General features: G+C 37.6%; 1 protein-coding gene across 2 annotated transcripts in view; it reads right to left on the bottom strand.

Moving 5' to 3' along the window:
• Positions 1 to 10,397, bottom strand: part of LOC143444177 (teneurin-3-like) — a 47,924-nt gene extending 37,527 nt beyond the window's left edge. The window contains exons 1-4 of one of the 2 annotated variants that reach the window (XM_076943313.1): positions 9,981 to 10,397; positions 9,598 to 9,827; positions 7,283 to 7,476; positions 2,849 to 3,332 (exon numbers count right to left, since the gene is read on the bottom strand). In XM_076943313.1, the coding sequence (XP_076799428.1) occupies positions 2,849 to 3,332; positions 7,283 to 7,476; positions 9,598 to 9,827; positions 9,981 to 10,105 (1,033 nt within the window). In that variant the 5' untranslated portion in view covers positions 10,106 to 10,397. The remainder of the gene's footprint in view (positions 1 to 2,848; positions 3,333 to 7,282; positions 7,477 to 9,597; positions 9,828 to 9,980) is intronic. The other variant, XM_076943312.1, reaches the window with a different exon arrangement.
• Positions 10,398 to 20,734: the final 10,337 nt, after the last annotated feature.

Below are 20,734 nucleotides of genomic sequence, written 5' to 3'. Positions count from 1 at the left end.
TACACTACAACTAAACCAACATGTGATAGCTATTTCAGTAACTTCAGTGTTGAGAAAGCTCAGCGTGACATACACATCATTATATGACAAGAGCATACTTGACCGGGGCTATCAAAACCTACACGGGTGATTAAACTGCCAAAAATTCAATACCTTTAATCTCATCCCATAATTACGACCTCAAATTAGAAATTAAAACGCTGATTAAGTGCAATTCAATGAACAGTAATTAAATCGATTAACGTTTCTTGAGAAAACCAGTCGCCGTCACTTCCATATACGCCAAGTTGTATCTCTTTGTTAAACACCGTGACGAAGCACACTTGTCGTACAGCGGGATTAGGTAGATAAAAATAAGCGTGTTTTCCTATCTCTGCACGGGTCGCTGAGAAAGATTTGATAACAAAAAGTAGGTGTATAGGCAGATTGTGAAGTCTAACGTCAAAGGCCCACTTTTGAAATTTTGTGTGTTTAACTTTTACAGCGCCGTATTTTACGGAATTGCATGCCAGGATTTCCCTTTTCTTGATTTTGCGAAAAGTGTCTGAAATGACCTGTTTTGGTAGAGATGAGCTTTAAAAAACTTCTTCAATAAGTAACTGTTGCTGAACCTCTTATTTCTACCACCGGGAGAGTTAAATTCAGGCAAGGAGTGAGATGCATTAATTTAGGGATCACTTCCGACAAAAACCGTCAATTGACCATTTATTGGAGTCAGAAAAACATTTCTTCTCGACGCGAACTTCATTGTTAAAAGCTTAAAGTTAAACGAATACCTGAGCACAAGTATAATGGTACAGTATCTTCACTTTATAGTGCATTTAGTAATAGCCTACTATCCATTTCTCAGCAAAGCATAAATTTTTCGTAAATAACAAGTTGTGCGTGGACAGACGTGCGAATTATGCTTGTAATGTGAGATTGATGTATGGGATTACGGGTGCCACGACACTATCCAAAGAAAAGTTAGAGGGAGAAAAACTAAGGGTGATCGTAGTCGACTTTTTCGTTTTTTTTTCTTTGTGCCAGCGATGTATGCCATCAGTTCATTACATACGCACTTAGTCGCATGCATTGAAAATGATGTCATTAATCAGATTTCGACGCCTGCTGCGATCGACCATCATGTCATGAGTTCATCGCTTTTAACAAGATCATACACGCCAAATATAACCTTACAGGAGCTTATCACTTTGTAATCCATGTATTTAAAATCTACAAGACCCAGTGATTTTGCCTAATTATTGCATCTTTTACCTGGTCGATAAAACGTTTGTTTGCACAGAGTAGATTATGTCTTGGTAGTCAGTCAACTTAATTGTGCGCGTTCGCATTTTTTAATATCAAAAAATTATTTTTGTTTCAAATTTCATAACACCCCATTGATGTTCACCAACCATACTTGGATAATTTTCACTCGACTGACTCTCAATGCACCAACCCGGGGGTGTGAGATAAAATGTATTCTATATTAGGTCCGGTGCGCGAGACAGATTCATCAATAGGAGTAAGCACGTTATTGAGGTCAATTCGCGTACCTGTCGGTGACATCAAAACGAGAGTAAAACAACATTCGGTGATGTACCGACGTGACGATACAGATCAGTCAATTGACAGCGGGAACAGAAACATTCAGACAATATATCGTTCTGTGATCGATTGACTGTTTCTGGGATCTTTACACGGCGGCGTCGTTGTTCCATTCGCGGGATGAAACCGCACCGACGAATTTTAATTTGGAAATATTCTGTAAATCGTGTAACACCGTACATCAGAACTATAACTGTAAGTTTAATCTACAGATCGAATAGCTAGATCTGGTGTTTACGATAAATGATATTAATCGTAAAATTTAGCAATTCATAAACCGTTTACTTAGCCTGAGGAAAGATTATTTCAGCATTTGCTTAGTTATTGAAATTGATAGCGGCTTAAGTTAGTTCGTCTTGACGTTGTAATGCCAGTAAATTTAGTCTTGAACACTACGATTACAACAAGATATACAACGGACAAGTTTGATACGAGAATACGCATTTCAAGACCATATCCCCATTCTTATCGCCTTGAACCGGCGTAAATGTCATTCTGGAGAAATACAACATGCGCAAAGCAGTTTACGAAAATTTTTTCTAACATACGCAAAACTACAAGAAGCAAACCACGGGGCGTCTTCCTAGAGCGGCTTTATTATCTTTACCAGACAAGTGGTCTTGTGGAGACAGTTGTTATCAACCAGATCAATACGCTTTGACATGAAATAATCAAAACTAATACGTTCAATTTCGTGATCCTCTTCACCTTTCTTAACGCAGACATTATGTGACGGCTAATCAGCTAAATGCCAAAATGGTTTGAAGACAGAGAAAGAATCTTTTAAACAAACGCAAAAAAATCATTGCAATAAGTTCCGTGACCTCTCGTTGAGACTAGAATGACGTCAAGTTTTACTATTTACAAGACTAGATGTCATGGCCTGGCCTATAAACCACAAAAGCAACATCGCAATGTAGCATACTACAAGCGAAGTGTTTGTATTCAAACAAACGGATTAGTACAATTTTGGGATTGTTGCGCAGTTCAGCTTTTGAACTGTTAACATGTCTTGTAAACGACCTTGTTCAAAACAGCATTAAAACAAAGGGGCACAATATAGTCAACATGCCCAATTACCCGGTGCTCACCGGATGTACTCACTATAGGTGTCCTCTAAACACTGTATGCTACCTTTGGCGCGGTAATGTTACATAAGTGGATTACCTGCTACAAATAGCTTAATGCGCCATGGGTAGCCGGACATATCCAATGCAGTAATAAATGACATAAAACCAACGCAGAGTATGCAACTGACCTTTGCTTGCATCTGAAAGTGGCCGATCTTCGCTTGCTGAGCTCGGAAAGTTCGAACGCTTCACTCTTGGGCTCGGTTTTGGTGCAGTTTTTGAACTGAAGTTTGATAAACCTATCCTGGCCTGTGCTTGGGGTCGTAATATGGAATTTAGGGGTTCCTTCGACGCGGCCAATTCGCAGTCGGTCGCTGTTTCCAACGATGAGTTTCTTGGACTTGTTTCGTCGGCCGACGCCGTTTTGGGTTCACGTAAACGATCGTTGTGACGTTGCTTCTGACGTAATAAACTTGCGACATCACGTCGTCTGTGAAATTTCGGCGAACGTTCGACAGGAACATGCTTATTATTGGATAGATTTTCCTCCGATGAAATGATGTCGTTATGGAAATCGGACGTGTTGTCATCGGTGTTGTAAGCCGAAGGAGGCGGAACTGGATCCTGCCAGATCACAACAGGCTCCGATGGGATTTTCAGGATGGAGCTAACCTGTAAAGATGCAAAGTGGATACAAATAATTTACGTATTGGTTACACTTGCGCATTGAAGTAGCCTAAAACTAGCATACCCCGCTGCGCATGGGCAGACATTGTTCCATTAGTCCCGTATGTTCAGGTAAATAGGATGAATTGAACATTGCGGAACAAGCGTTACATCTACCCTGGTACATTACTTTGATTTGTCAACTACAACTGAATCTGCTATAACAAAATAATGCCGCAGTGCGTCTTATAAAAGAATAAAATTATTTCAGATTTGATATTCCGCAACGACCAAGTAAGACAAAACCGATAAGGAATTTAGCCCGAATACGTTTCATCCACCTGCAACCTCAATGTAATGTGTAAGTGTAATCGATAACTGCTATGATGTACATATGGAAGACAAAAGAACGGCGTCGGATGAAAGTTTTTAGCGCTTAACTTAAAGATGTCTTACTGCTCCCAATCGGTATAAAACTGGCTAAGGATAATGATTATTTTACGTTTCTTCTGGCTAATTTTGACCTCAAAGTAGAAAAGAAGTTTTCATACAACACGAATAAAATATGTTTTCTATGTATACATAGCAAATGTTTTCCGGTAATCGTCCGAAAATCCTGCAAAAGATTGCATTTTTTTGCAGTTTACATTGTACAAATTTTTAAGCAAAGCTATAGCATTGACCAAGAGCATTATATACAAACCTATCCTGACAAACTTAGTGACCAATTTCTGTCATTTCACACAACCAAAAGCTGAAATATCGAACCGAAGTCACCGCATCGGTGTTGCTTTTAAAGCACTAATCCTCCTAATGAGACTTGCGGCCATCTTTATCGAAGAAGGGTGGAGAGATTTTTAGTAATCTTGCGAGGGTGAACGATAAAATCAAAATGTAAAACCGATAAAAAAGCACTGACAACCCAGCATCAGAACTTTCCTTATTATATTATTATCGATTAGAAAGTCTCAACATCTCTCAAGTTATGATTAAAATAAATACTGTAATCGATGACGTGCCGACATTTCATACCAAGAAGTTGGTACACCACTAGTTTGCTGCATAACGTTTTAGCGGCACAACTTTTAATTCATAATTACTAGCTATCATTATGATACTGCGATCAATCCTACACACGAAATTAAATAACCACTTGCAAGCTAAATTATTCATAGTCCGAATAACTGAAAGATCACTGAAAACACCATTTAAGTTCGATATAATTCTAAATTTTTTTACCAATTATTCTCCTCCTCACCCATTAGTAACTATATACACATCATATATTAGTTTTGTTACTAAGGGACTTAAGATTACAAAGAAAATCAAACAAACAATTTCAGATCAAAACTATCTATATATGCCACGTATAGCCTACTGATGTATACAGAAGGTTACCAACTATTATAAAATGCAATTCGCGCACCAAGCTTATTGCATCATTTATGATTGACATATGTGCTTGAACAGGCAATCAATCAATATACGAGCATGTGCGCGTAGTCTTCTGGTCTCAGCGGAACGAAATATATTGATGAAGATTGTATTCCGGTCGTTGACGTACGGTAACTCTATTGCTTAATTATAAACAACATTATTAGCTGTTCGACCGCTATTATTTTTCTGTGGAGAACCGAATAGCTTTAGGAAATTGGAGTTCAACAAAGGGATAGCTAATCTGAAACACCATGGAGTTTTTCGAAAGGTGTTAAGCCTAGTCGACCGACTAAGGAACTTCGAAAAGTGTCCCAAAAGTGAAGCAGCAAAGACGTTTTCGCGACGTTGAGTTATGCAAAATTAAAATTTTCTTTCTTTTGATTTGTAAAAAACTTGCGTTAAATAGTTTCTGTTAAAGCAAAACGTCTAACAATCTCATATCTGGTTACGTAATTAATGTGATGTTTGCCAAATAATTTACGTCTTCCGATTAGTTCGCAGCAAATATCACTAATAGTGACGTTATAGTCAAAAGCCGTGGCGATGTAAACAATTACAGAGCATAATCTATAATATAACCTTCAGTAAAGTTTACAGAATTTCAGAGCCGTATAAGGTATAAGTATGGCCCACCCAGTTGTCATAGTTCAGAGAAAATAAGAGGGTAACAAACCCTTACGATTGAAAATTTTCGCAAGACATAGCATACACCTTAAAGTTTATGCATGTCACATAAAATGATTTCTCGAAGTGCATCCATGAAGCTGCATTATCTTTTGAATCAGCAAAAGCAAAGATAAAACGAAGGCATTCCAAACACCATGACGTCTTACAGGGTATTTTAAATACTCAATATATCATAGCTGGAAGCATACGGTCTGACACAAAACCAGAATAACTGACGTAGCCCTGCTACATACATTACGTGCAAGGTGGGTTTGCTTATGTCGGATGTGTATGGCAGGATTTAATTTTAAATCTCCATTCTTTCTTCATGACCACATGGTCCACACTAGCGGCAAATGCAAAGTTCTTTTACAAATTGGGATAACAATGCTTTGTTGACTTTCAAACTTGACGTGATGCGATGAATACCATGTGGTTTATAACCTCTTAAGCACACCTATTGATTACAATTTAATTCAACTCCTCCGCATGTCATGTCTCTACAATCTACTGCTCCAAAGCATATAATTTTATACTTAAACTTGATTAGATTACTATGGCAGGCATGATGGCAAGCTGAATTAAATGGTGTTTTTGCTTATCAACATGATACCATCAATACTTTTGACAATAGCTGCAAGAAGTTAGAACGAGATTTAAAAGACTTCATAGCTATAAGTCATTATCGCCATAGGTTGAACAAAGTGCTGCAGATGTTAAATTATCTTAACTTTATCGTAATTAAGTTAAGTTAGCTTAGCAATGCGACTAAATCAACGACGGCACATCAGCATTAACAAGCTCTGTTGGAGTAGTCGTCTGAGTACGGTATTGGCCGCACGACAATGAAATTCGTAGGCCGTAGAAATTGATGTTATCAGTGTGGTAGCCAACAGATAACTAAAGCGAGATCTCTTCAGTATACGTATACGGCGTCTGGTACAGGAAAGCGGAGAATGTAAGCTAAAACCAGACCACTTTGATCGCTGGACCAAAACCTGGCAATAACTGCAGGTAAAATATTAACCTTTTCAACCAATAATATAGTCATCTGACAAATACTTCGCAGCGAAAGGTTGCTTACAGTTTTATTCTTGGACGAAATTTCAAGAGAAACTGTTGTTTAGAATAAAAGAGATTGTTTATAGGTTACGTAAAAAACATATAACTGGCCATAACTGCACGAATTATAAACCGAAGTATGATATAAATACATAAAATTAAAACAAGGAAAATGTAAAAGCGGAAGAAACCACGTAGTTTTCGGGTTGGTGAAACAAACTAATTACTAAAACAAGGGGTAGGGATAAAAATCCCCAACTATATCTTCGTGAAATCGATGTGCGTAAACTACCGATCTAGACCTAATAGACGAAGGCACTCACTTTGTTTCCACAGTTTGTGTAGTGAAAGTTAACACGGGAGTAATACAGCAGAAATTACCACACATATTGCACCAAAATTTTATCAGATACAATAAAAATGGGAAAAATGCGCACGTGACAAAGCGATCTCGGAATAATGTTTTGGCTTCCGTTAAGTCAACAGAAGGCGCGTAAGATATTGGCAGTTTTTAGCCAACCTATTAATCAAATCGGTGAACCATTCGACGTTCACAAGTGCAATCCAGACACAAACAACGTAAATTGCGCGAAAAGTAGAATTAAAATCTCATAAAGATCATGATAATCTTAGTGCTTGTTTGGAACCAAAACTTTTAGGTTTACTGAGCAAATGTTTGATATGGAGTAAAGTTTCAGGTTAAGTATAGTTTGAAAGTACTGTCCACAGAACACCCTGCTAGCATCCAATTGAACCGAATCAACATATACTCATCTACCATTTCAACTAACCTCGTTATCAGCAGCTCTGTCTGATGCTGTACTCAGATACTTTTCGCTGGCAGGAGTCTTGCCGTGAAACGCCACGCCATAAGCAGGGTAAGGTTTATTTATTTCTTCACTTCGCGAGGTCACAGCCGGCGGGGTGGTGGATTGGTTGTGTCCAGAATCCCTGGCGGTGTCCTGATTGCTTCGACCACTGTAACCTAAAGATAGAGCATACTGTACAGGTAAATTTTACGCACTACGCAGTCCAAACATAATTAATTTAAATTCAATTTGATTTGTTTAAGTCAAGGAGTGGAGCAGTATTGTAGCCGCATAATAAAATAATTTCCAGTAAGTTTGCTTTCACGGTAGACTGGCATGGCTATCGGAATTACAAACATACATAAACGGACTTCTAAAACATCAACATGCTTTTGATAATTTTAATTAATAGACGTGTTACCATGCTTTGGTAATACACTGCACGACATTAAGATACGCAGTAACTATAGAAACAGCAAGGTATTACTACACAACAAAACCATTATCTAGAAATGAGGCAACTTGAAACGCAGTCAACAGCAAGGTACCTCGTCTTTTGTAAGGGGACCGATCCGGACTATAGACGATGTAGAAGTAGGAGGCTGTTTGCGACATTTAAAAATGAATAACATTCACAATATTAACCTGCTTATTTAAGCCACTCATCCATCTATTACTAATGAAAACAACGTAAAACAGAAGTTGTCAGTTGTAAAAAATTCAAGCTGCTTTGAAAAAGTGATTGCATCAATCGCGTATAATAGCGAGTAGCAGAACTTGAGATTCTACAAAACTCGGCTATTGGTCACTTGGATAAAGTTGTTGTTGGATAAATAAATTTCCAAAGATGTTGATGGATGCTTGACTCTAGTTGAGCTAACCTCAACAAAGCATAACAGCAAGGTCATTCATGTCGCGCTAAAGTACACCTAACGTGCGCATCTTTATCATGGTTATGAAATTGCAAGTTATAGATAATCACAAGCGCAACGAGAATGTAACCGTGTCAGGTAGGTTAGAAAGACCTTAAGAATTTTCTCAAGTGCTTTTTATCAGATATACCCACAAAATGCACACGCCTAATGTACTTTGGTTATTTCAGCCAAGCATATTGTAACAACAGACACATTTTATAGAGACAGAGTTTGTGTAAGTTCGCTTGAGCAGGGTATGGTATAGTAACAGCGCGTTGATAGAGGAATAAACAAGGGCATTTCGAAGCGATCCTTTAACTTTGCATGAAATGAGAAGTAAAAAAAACTTACTGACTTTACTCTAGCCGAATCGCGTTTAGTTTTCTAACTTGAAGTTTTTGTGTAGGCACGTCAAAATAAACAGGCTTAGTACGGGTGGATAGTTTCTCTAGTGTCAATCGCATTGTCCTGAAATAGCATTCCGATCGCTTTCTAATAGGACAGCAAACTTTCTAGAGTGTTTGATGTAAAGTGGCATCCGAGTTGACAAACACGGGCACCCGCTGTGAATTTCATCAAGCTTTGACAAGCTGTTGTTTTTACATGGCGGTTATGACGTTTTGGTATAAGATACGGTCGGTGATAAGAAAATTTGCACTGACTAGTAATTGTCCTTATATTAATCCATAGGTTGGAGTAATCCCAATCAAGTAACATAAAAATCTTGAGTGCTTAATTTATAGCCAGCAATTTAATTGTTGAACAATATTCCAAAAATTTAAACTAAACTCAGTCAAGAGTACATTTGAGTGTATTACATTTTGATAATCTTTCATTTCAATCTTGAACAATTTGCAAGAGCTTCTTACTACTACATATAATTCTCATACATATTATAAAAATCGAAAGTATCTTGACACCAAGGCCAAAGAATCTCCGAAAACTAAATAATTCCTTTAGACTAGAGTATCAATATTTTAAATCCATTTTATTCGGCTTTTGTTTGAAAAATGCTTGCTGTCATCCCTATTCTTAAGATCACGCGCTCAACAAAACGAATTTTAATTGCTGAAATATCTCAGCAAAATTATCGATTCTCGACCCTTTCAGAGACAATCAATGGACCAGGACATTAGATTGCAAAAAAATAAATAAAGTTTATCAAGATGAAATGAAACATATTGATTATGCGAAATATATTGGTCAACGACCGCTCACCATGCGAAAAAGCACTTGAACTATAGACAAATAGATTAAACTAAATCTAAAGTTGCGCTTATCGAAAAATGATTTAAATAAAAAAGTAATACAAAACTACTATATCTTGGATCCGGGATGAATCATTTTATATTTTAATAAAATTCTCCAGATATGAATCCTAACCTGGACTCGAACCATCTGATGCTGTACTGCGCAGTCTGTTTGAGATAACGCTTTCCATAGAAGGCCTCTTGTTTCCTCCGCTCACCAATCCAGAATCAGTACTATCACTCCTCTCCTCTGATTTTGAATCCCTGCCGAAATAAGCAGGAGAAGTCTGGAGCGGAGAGTCGGCGTTTGCTGCTGACGATGGAAGACGATCGACCGCAGAACGTTGTTGGTTTTTTACAAATCTGAATTGAAAATACGCGGTTATGAATGATTACCAAATATTACCATACTAGCAACTGGGCATAATTAACAGTTCTCTGTCAACAAACAACTTATTCGTTGGTTCAACAACAGCTGTTTGACTGACACCGCAATGAAAGAAAGTTGCAGCCCACCTAATTTTATTTACAGGCGGCGTGGGAGGGAGAGCTTTCTTTGGTCCAGATTGTAACTTTGGGTTAAACTCGATTCTTTCTTTTGACCCGAAGTCGCTTCCACTAGAAAGATAAGGAGATGACATTTTAGGTTAAGCCTCAAATCGTGCAAGTTCGCTTCATTCGCCAGCTTTGTGCGAGCTTCGGCCTGATATTCCGTTCCGAAACGTGCTTGATCTTGGCTTGATTAGGTCGAAACTGTTTTCAGTTGCACGAGTCCTTGCTCTCCCATACAGTGAGCTAATCCAAGGTACAGGTTCAGATGAGTTGTTTTGTTGTCCACATATTTTACCGCAGTCTCTCAAGCGTCCGTTTTACGGCTAATGTTTCAATATCAACTTTTAAGAGTTTTAGTAAATCCTGCGCAAAACAAGACTTTTACGATTTAAAATTACCGTCTGATGACAGGGTTTATGGCCTTTTCTTTCCTGCCCAAATCTCAGCAAACTGCCCATGCAAAACGGAATCTGATGCTAGATGGTAAAATCGTGCATTTTCCGACCTCAACGTATATACAAAACAATCAATCAACTATCGACTAATCAAATTTTAACCCCGTCAGCTTCAAACCTTCAAACAAAGCCCTAGCTAGACCTGGAGTCTTTGCACAGTTACATGCTGTATTACGATTCATTGCTTATAAAATACTACACGCTCGATTAAAGACGTGACAATCACAATTGTCATTTCCTTGTAAGCTAAAGCAGGACGACATTCCTTGGAAAAACCGTGCTTTAATTTTCATAAGGTGTTTTTAACTCAAAAGCAACTGACTAGTATGCGTTATAAAATACGGCACTGGTACTGCGTATTCTTTTAAAAAATTAATAACGAGTAGTTATGAATCACAAAGCTTTCAAAGCCGCATTACTGGATGTACCTCCCTACTTGAATGTAATAAAGGCATGTCGTCCACGCTGCGAAAACGGCAGTTATAGCCTAAGCTTCGACACCTGGCTATATTCAACGTAATGAGGGGTAAAGGATCTCATATACACGAGCGTGTATGATAACGTTCATGATCATTCGATCATCGACACAAGCTCACAGTGGACCTATAAGTCAAAACTTGAAAGAAGTAAAGTGCCGGTTTTGGATATAACCCACCACAAGACGTAAAGTGATCTTTTCAAAAAATTCAGAGATTGTAGAAAGCACTTATCATAAACCTGCTTTGTCAGGTTTGTTGACTTTGAATCGTAGGCTACTGCTGTAAAGCACGCAAGATATTAAACACCATCACGACATAACATTTCATACAAAACATTGCCCCATCTTTATACAAAACAATAACCACAACAAACTGAAACATTCTGTTTAGTTTACAATAAATACACCATGTTATTATCTCTGATTAAAAATATTTCTAGTGGCTCCGATTGCCCTCAGCAAAAGTATCAAGCATTAATCCGATAATCGAGAAATTACGTCACGGCTTCGATTCAGACGAGTTTGTTATCAGAATCGCGTTTGAGCTTGTTCGAGTCATTTTCTCCGAATGTAAAAAGCAAATTTAGTAATCAGTTCCAAACCAGCTACCAAATTAGACAAATAGGCTTCTAACACAATGAGCAATACTTCGAAGGTAGCCTATAACAGCTTTGAACAGATATGACATCTCATACCATCATTACACGGTTCACCCTGATTTCAGCCTACGTCCGCAAGTAAAACGAAGCTGTTAGGTATCTTCGATTCGTTACGGTAGAATTACACACGGCACACGAAAGTATGAGCTAAACAAATGTTAGTGGTGTCGTATTTCCAACATCTGCAGTTGGCAAGAAATTTTATTAAAAGCCTTTAGGTAATCGTCTTGCTGCTTCATAACTTACACCTGTCTAGAAAGCAAGGCCTCTCTGCATGTGGTAGATATATCCAGTCTATGTCATGCCTGCGCTTAACGTTTGAGCACTTAAGCTACAAATAGAATAAGGTCGAGCTGTGCTATGTAATTAATATTACTCGCCAGTCAGCGGTTTAAACCTGCTGACTTTAACATCGTAAACATTCGTCATAAACGCGGTGTGGTATTAATTCACTCTCTAACAAAAAACAAGATTCTTGATAACTATATTACCTGTCCTTTCTCACTAAACTTCAAGCTTGATCTCCTTGTCAATACATAGTTGTATGCTATGCTGTCACAGCTTTGTGTAAGCTTTTTTAAATCGGTTTGAAATTTATACAAAGTTCTCGCAGTGACAACTGTTGAATTATCAAGAGGTTTGTCATCAATGACTCAACTTCAATAATCTGCAGTAAAATTTACGTCTCTGTACCCACCACTTGCTGCGTATCGCTGGGTACACTTAAAATCAAATTGATGGACAAGGAAAAATATACAGGTGACAAAGAAAAATGGGTCCAGTGCAAAAGATGCCCACATTTGCAGACCAATTTGTGGATTTATCGGCTTACACGTAACCGCCACGACGAAAGCTCATTTTTCACCCTGGTAGTAGGTGTCTGGCTTCAGACAAAATGCGGCGCTTTGATACGGCGGACAAAAATGCGGCCTTGAAGTACAAGTGACAAACAATTTTCATAATATCACGTACATCAAGGTTACCACATGAAATAATAACCTGACACAACAAAGGGCGATTATGAGAATCATGTATACCGCCAACTCGCCAAGGCAGGCTTATTTATACCTTAGTCTGAAAATGATAAATATGATAATTTCGTGCGAAACAAGTATTAGCGGTCGATTATGTTTTCGCAAGCTCGCAAAAAGCAGTAACTTAACAAAAAACAAAAAACACCCTATGTGAAAAATTCAACGTATTACTTTACAAATCGTTAGCTATGACGTTAAAAGTCACTACTTTACGGATATTGCACAACAATAACAAGTGACTTATGTCAAAATTTCTTATTTCTGGCTATCGCTTAACATTGCCGCCAATAAACTGCTCGTAACAGGGTCATTATGGCACCTGTGATCTTAGCAAAATGAGCATGTTTTATGTACGCCTTTTCATCAGAGCTCCCCAAACAAACCTTGCGTCAAACAACCTATTCTGTTGATAAACTTGCAAAGATACAAAATATTTTATTGCAACTGTTTGCATATACTGTACATAAATCTAATTTAGCGCTTGATTCAAGTGTCGCTTGCCATAGTTTTCGTTTTAAAGTCTCACGTTTGGGAATTCGACTTTTTTTTCATGCATTTATGCCAGTGTCACCTGCAAAACTTATTAATTTCCTTACACTGCATAATAAATTTAACGTCATCCTAACCAGATTCCACACAAAATCTGCGATCGAGAAGAATTCACTTATGACTAAAGAAACCTATTTATTATTCTGTAAGACTGGTTTTGATCGGCAAAACACTTGCAGCTAAAATAATCAATAACTGAATTTATGTGAGACAGCTTCTTCTACTGTAGAGATGTTAATCCTGTAATGTCAGATGACTTTGAAATGATCATAAAAAAATTGAAAAAACTGCAAGACTGCATGTATTTTGCATGTTAATCTGTTTCTAAACCATTCACTGATGTAAGGATAAACGTGCGCGGAGTGCGCAAATGAAAAATGCTAATCATCTAAAACAGTGAGCTTTGTTTAACTTGAGAATCTACTTTGAACTCCTACTTTCTGGCATCATCACTTTTCAATTACACGCATAGCTGAAATTGTAGAAGCCATCAAAAAGTCCTAGAAACCTAGACTGAAGCTGATGGTAAAGATTGATGATATATAGACGATCAGAATGTACGATTATCAGATAAAATTTTACATTATACAAGCTGACATCTTATCGCATAACGACTGAAGTAAAGTCGTAAAAGTTAAACCAGCTCAAACGAAATTGTTGCCATTACCAATGCTGCTTGTCCAAATTGAACACAATTACACCAAGGATTTGTGTCAAATTTCAAATTTTATACCACAACAGAAACACTCTGGTTTCAACTCGGTTTCCATTATAAGTTTAAATGACAATGGTTGACAATATATCGCAAACTCGCATATAGAAACTTTTGGCAGTTAGCTGTTACATCTATCAAACACTCAACTACTGTTGCATGTGTAACATGCACAGCGACAACATCTTGCGCAATGCATCCGTATTGTTCATCAAAAATCGTAAGTTATTTATACATCTTCACTTGTGTTAATACGGTATAAATGCCGTTATTAGAAAATAGGAATTACCTCCATACAATTATTTCCACGGATCGTTCAACGTTCTGACATTGTATTGGTAAGACTTCAACACATACAAGTATCTGAGATCTGTATACACAATCGATCTCGCGTTATACCCGCAGCTATCGGTATTCGGTACCATACCCTGGACGAGCGTTACTCCATGTTGCTAAAACTTAATTACCAACTTTGACATATACTGTGCAGTATACAATTGCAGACAGAGCAAAATCAATCTTCTGACTATTAGGTATTCCGATTCCGATTAAAATCAATACTTTCTAGCTCTCAAGAATTGCGTTGTTCAATGGGAAATACTTCATCCGGCCCTTCCCCTTTCAAGCACAGGCGCAAGTGATTTTGGATATGTGGTTGTAGGCCTACCTGCTGAACTAAAACTTCAACTCTCGTTGCAAGCTGAACTAAATCGTGCGATTTTAACCCCATGTCATTAACAAGTAACACATACTGTAATTGTACTTATTGATTACCGAAATAAAAGCGGCATTTAGCACCAGTGTTAATTGCAGCTGAAAAACGAAATACAGTATCGCCTTTGAATGTAAATACAAAAATCACCTTTATCACTATAAAACTAATGAAGCTCCTTTACCAGCAGTGATCACTACTGCATAGTGATCATGTCTACTAGTACAACTGCAGTATAACACAAACTTACCTAACTGAAGTAGGAATATAGATTGGCATATAAGAAAACTCAGCTGATTTTCTACCGCAGGCCATTAGCTTCTTCAAATTTAAAAACCGCATTAACTATAGGGCGTTAAATTATTATTAGATAGGTGTTTGAAAGGCGTAGACCTACTTTGCAGACTAAGAATCGACCTTTTCTCTATGTAAGCTTAGTAAGGGAATCAAACTTCATAAATGAAGCGAGAAGTCTAGAAAATACGCTTTTACCTGACCCGCTACGCTTTTAGCTCACTCCGCTGTAGTTAACAAGTTATCCGCTGTGCTTACCATAGAACAGCTGCAAAGCTTAAAAATTCAATGTTCAAGTTTACATGCAATAATAACGACAAGGTGAGCCAACTACTGTACCTAGTTCTAAATCAACACCAAAATCCGCTGTAGATTCATGTAATTACTCTATTAACTTGAACTACTATTATTATCGAAACCACAACCACGTGCTTTGCAAACATGCTAAAGCTAAAGCCAGCGTTCCTGTTGCGTACGTTTTCGTGTGACGTAACAATCCTAATCTACAATTTACTTCAGCAAACCAGATAAATTGAGCGTTCTTCAGCACTTACGGCAGCAAATCGGGTTTGGGTTGTCCATTCATTCAAGGATGAAACAAAAGTTTACATTGAAATATCGGTTAACAGTGGAAAACAAACAATATTCTGATAGAATAATGGTATCTTATATAGTATATACTGTATGGTTTGTCGTGTGACTTGTTTTTAATATCCAGCAAAAGTACGCCAAAGTAGCAAGCGCAAAAATATTTTGTGGTAAATAATAAATATATTGCGATAAATATTTTATTGCATACCAATCAGTATAGAAAGCGAATACCTGAAACATGGTAACCTGCTGTCGTCGGTAACGAGCGCGTACTACACTTAAAGCATCGAAAGTTGAAGATTTGCGTCGCTTAGTAACCGTGAGTAATATCGATTTGCTCTATTTCTAACTATATCGCCCTGATTTTGAACCAATGATGAAATCAATCCTAATGGGGCGAGCCTATGACGTACAACATCAGCGGCGCCATAGCTTCTCTCATGCTAATTATGTTTACAAATATCTGTGATCATCTATAGTTCTATACACATGACTGATGCTAAACCGATGTAGTTGTCTGATTTCTTTTCTTAAGTTTGCTTGCCATAACCTAGTAGTGAGTTAATACAGCGTGTGTATACATTACATTAAAGCGAAACGAATGTCTTTAAAAAGCACAGTACAGTCATTACCGCACAGTATAGGTTTACTAATTAATACGTATAAATACTTGTCCCAACCTTCTAATGAGCTAGGACAGCGTAAGTAATTTATTGCATATTTTTACATAAAAGCAAAACGAATGTCTACATTACAGCGTAAAAACTGTTATGAATTTAAATGCATCAGCTTAAAGCTGGTTACCAGTTCCTTGGCTACTTATTCATTTGCTCATTTTGTGGCTTCATACGGAGTTACTTGTTTGCCGATGAAGTTGGTCACTTGCTATTTAGTTACTTGTTTATCTAATTATTCTCATATAAAGTTATTTACCAACATTCAAAAAGTCATCTGGAAACCGGTAATCAGCTTCGTGACAGTTTTATATGCTTGGGTTCCTAATTTCTCCTGTAAATATTTTTGCCACCTTAAAAACTTACTTAAATTCAGCTTATTTATGTAATCAATTTGATTAGATGTTGTAGATATGCTTTAAACTTTGTCATGGTGCTATGCATATTCAGAAAAGCTTTACCTTGTTGTGAACGATTGTTTAGCAATGTTTGTTATTAGTGCAACAAAGACTCTCGCACTGCGCGCAACTATCCTGCCGTACAGACGTTGGTTAGCTCGCAGTGTGGTCCGCTTGGTAATTTATATAAAAGCCTATATATCTGTTGATCGGCCATTTTAGATAACAAAGTGTAACATACGTGGCGCTCAGATGAAAGCCGCAAAGATGGTATTTAAACTTACCCAACTGGTATAAAGCCTCTGAGAATTAAGTTTACAACACCCGGAACCCAAAAGACTTCTTTCAAGTTATCGCATTTATTGACATACCATATATGGCTGACGCAATCGGCGTTAGCTTAGTTATTAACAGAAAAAATAGGAAACTACTTATCGTGGCCCTTAAACTGCTGGCAGTTTCAAGGGGCACATGTGGAAAATAAAACGTAACGGTTGCAAACTTTCTGGGTGTCCATTCTCGATTGAGATAACACAGCCTTTCCCATTTAAGATATCTCGTGATAGTAGGATTCACGAACGGGGCGTCACTTTGATGGGCATAAAGTAAAAGCGTTATCAGTAGTTGCGCACGCAAGATTCATTCGACTGGGAGAGAAAGTTGCACAGTTTAGGTCAGACATGTGCAACCAGTGGCCCGCGGGCCGCACTGCGGCCCGCGTGGTGCTCAGCAAAATGTTAGAAGTTCATACTAGCCATCAATATTTGATGCAGTTTACATCAAAGCAATGGAAATTTTCGTGTCGTGGACTACATTAAATCTATTTCTTAACTATATAAACTGCATAGGAAAGTCGTTTTATGATACTAATTTTTTCTGAAAAAATCATGTGGCCCGCGTTGTCATTCAAAATTTTGTATTTGGCCCTCCAGTGAAAAAGGTTGCACATGCCTGGTTTAGGTAAAAGAGCTTTTGAAGCTTGCACACATACTCATGCGGGTGTCACAGGCCATGTCGTTTACGGTTAAATCGATTAATCTTGATATCATTTACCAGCTGATCCTAACAGCTGCAATAATATTTCCTTCACGATTGTAAGAGAGAAAGTAAAACCGGTTATTATCGCTCGCAATTCTCACAAACTTTCCCGTTGTTATATGTTTACATACAATACACTTGGTCTTAAAAAAAGATACTGTCGATTGTGTACCACGGCTAACAATTACCTGAAATTAATTAACACAGGATTAGCCTTATATATTTCTCCTTAATCCTAAAATTCACATCGTTCATCCAATAAAGTATGTTAGTAATTTCGTCGGTTCAGGGCCCTGTTTGAAATGATCGTTAAAAGTTATTCATATAGCAGTGTGTTTTTACACAAAGCACATAAAATAAACCATCAACGCCGCCTTGCAGTCTAGCAAAGAAAAACACAAACAAACTTTGTTGCATGAATACAGGCAACTTTTCAGCCATTATCCACACCTTTCAAATCTAGTTTTTGTCATTTCTACAAAATTAGTTGCAAAAGATAAGAGCAGAGGAAGACACAAACTACTGTCGGAGGGGAAATAGGAGGAACGAGCAAAAACTGTATATTGCCTCTGACGTTACCTCTATATGTTCTGCATTATTCAGTGTGTAATTTACATGGTTTATTTTATACTATTTTATGCCTGGCCATATTGCAAACGAAAAGACTTTGTTTCAAAGTACAGTCGACCCTATATGATCATGCCCGGTGCGAAGAGCAGTTGATTTATTGTTTGTATAAGGTTGTTTGTGAAATTTAGACAGAGTGCTGGCTCGAAATACTTTTTTGTCGTCTGACCAGAGAAACCATCATCATACCATCATAAATTATGTAAAAAGTTTTGCAAATGAACTCTATTTATACGTTTGAAAATTGCAAACCATTTTCAACGTATAACAAACTAGCTGACATTCGTCAAATTCAGGGGTCTATGATAAATTATGTGTTTTGTTTTCGGATAGTGTGGGAAATATCACCTAAGTGCTTCCCAACCATTTTAAATTCCCAACGTTTTTTCAGGCCCATTAATTCAAATGATTAAATTTTATTGACAATGATTTTTTAGTCATGTTATTCAAACGCGTCCAATTAAAAGAAAAACCTTTTCCGAAATATTTACGTTTACGATAGACCCGAGTTTCACAATGTGTAATAGCCCAACATTGGAATTTCTACAAATCTTTAATTTTCGTTTGCATAAATAACTTGCTTATCTAAAACGTTGATCAAAGTTGAAATCGTGACGCCATACTACCGTGAAATTCTACTAAGTTGATTGATGAGGTTTTTGTACGATAAAGTCGTGTTGTTGAACGCCAATAACATCTACACTCTACTCTACAGCTTTGCAAAAAGTTTGATTCGACAACTCGCAAGTAGACTATCTACTACGCAGTTTGATCATCCTATCCACCTTACTTTTAAGATAAGATATTGAGAACAGCTCAATGCTTGATGGGCTTTGATAAGGATCAAGCACAATCGAATCATCAACAAAGTTTAGTGTCTAATTACATTGATTTTTGCAGCCCCGCCGACTCCTTCCAAGTAATTTATTTACTGCAGACAGGTAGAACTACACCATAAACTTCGATTGTTACGTCATAAACTATTCCAGAGACAAAGACAGGCTAATATCAATCACTTGTCAGTCTTTGATTGATGAGGCTCTGCTATTTTAAGAAGTGGTTATGTTCAGTTCATTCGAACCAAAATTTGAAAGCGTGAGGCTCATCAACATTGAGATGACATGCTGACACAGTTGTGGTCGGCCTAAGGTCAACGGCAAGATTTCGCTTTGAAGTATTAATTGATATTATAAGTATGTGAGAAGGCTTGTTTGTTGTCATTTCTTATGTGGGGCCGAATTTGTAATTGTGATGATCCTGTGGTTTGTAATCAATTTGTCAAGGTCTTAACGGGTATATGCTTGAGGTAGCGCTGGATTCAAAAAAATGTCAAAGTAAAAAGGCAGCGTGGAAGCACAGTTTAAACCAACGGTTGTTTACTAACGCAAAACGCCGGTTATATATTTAAAATTTAAATAATGGACAGAAAAACAATAACTTGAAAAGCGGCCCTTCCCAAATTTTTATCGAGCTACGTATGTTTGCCGCAGCTTTTTTGGTATACCAAAGATCTGTTTGCGTCTTCCGGGTACAAACCGATTGATCTGTGATAAAATATATACTCGCACGCACTTTCCATGGAATTGTTCCGCTAAATTGAACGGGTAAATTTACAATCACTTCGTATGATCATCCATCAGATATTTTGAACGAAGGTGTTAGGAGATGTTCAAATTGTTTTACCATTTCAAGACAAAGCGTCTGGAGGTCTAGCTGACTTATGACGATTTCACTTTGTTCACCTGGGCGTAGAAAAACCGTGAAGCCACACATTGAGCCAAAAGGTTGCCCAACCAACCAACCCAGTTGTTAAATTGGCACAAAATCTAAGAAGATGAGCATGTTAAAAAACGTCCAACTCAGTGCACTGGGGTTACTGGGCTGCTTGCTTAACAAATTCCTCCTTGTACAGGTTACTAAACTTTAACAAAGTAAACGCAACCTTATACATTAATCTGGCCCCTTTACGTCCCAAAGCGACGATAGCGGCTATAGCAGTACCATAGCAAAACGTTAAAGCAAACAAAAACTAAGCACATGCCCGTTAATCACCATCTTTCAGCACTATGACCGGTACTCTTGCTAAAGCGAGAAAGAAAGAGGTCATTGAAAGGATACGGAGGAGGGGACTTTAAAGTTAAACTTTTTATCATTCTCTAGAAACGTGATGTTTTCAACGTTTAAGATCACAAGTCATCGGCAATTGTGCTTATTCCCACTGGACACCTCGATGATGAAGTTATTTGATGACAAGCCTTCACTTCGGTCACCGCAGATCGAACCATATTAAAACAAGCATGTCCACGGTACACTCAAAAACCACGCTTCAATTTATAAATCTAAAATGAACTGTTTAACTTAAAATCCACAATATTTGAAGAGAGGCAATGCAAGAAGAGAACGATTGAATGTAACAGCAATTAACTGCGCCAATATAATGTCTATTATCTTGGGATCGTGTATTGTCTGCGACTGGTAATTTGTTCGGTGTCCGTTC

The sequence above is a fragment of the Clavelina lepadiformis genome, chromosome 1 (assembly GCF_947623445.1).
Source record: "Clavelina lepadiformis chromosome 1, kaClaLepa1.1, whole genome shotgun sequence".
Taxonomy (NCBI): Eukaryota; Metazoa; Chordata; class Ascidiacea; order Aplousobranchia; family Clavelinidae; genus Clavelina; species Clavelina lepadiformis.
The sequence above is the reverse complement of the archived record's forward strand: the minus strand, read 5'-3'. Positions and strand labels throughout refer to the sequence as shown.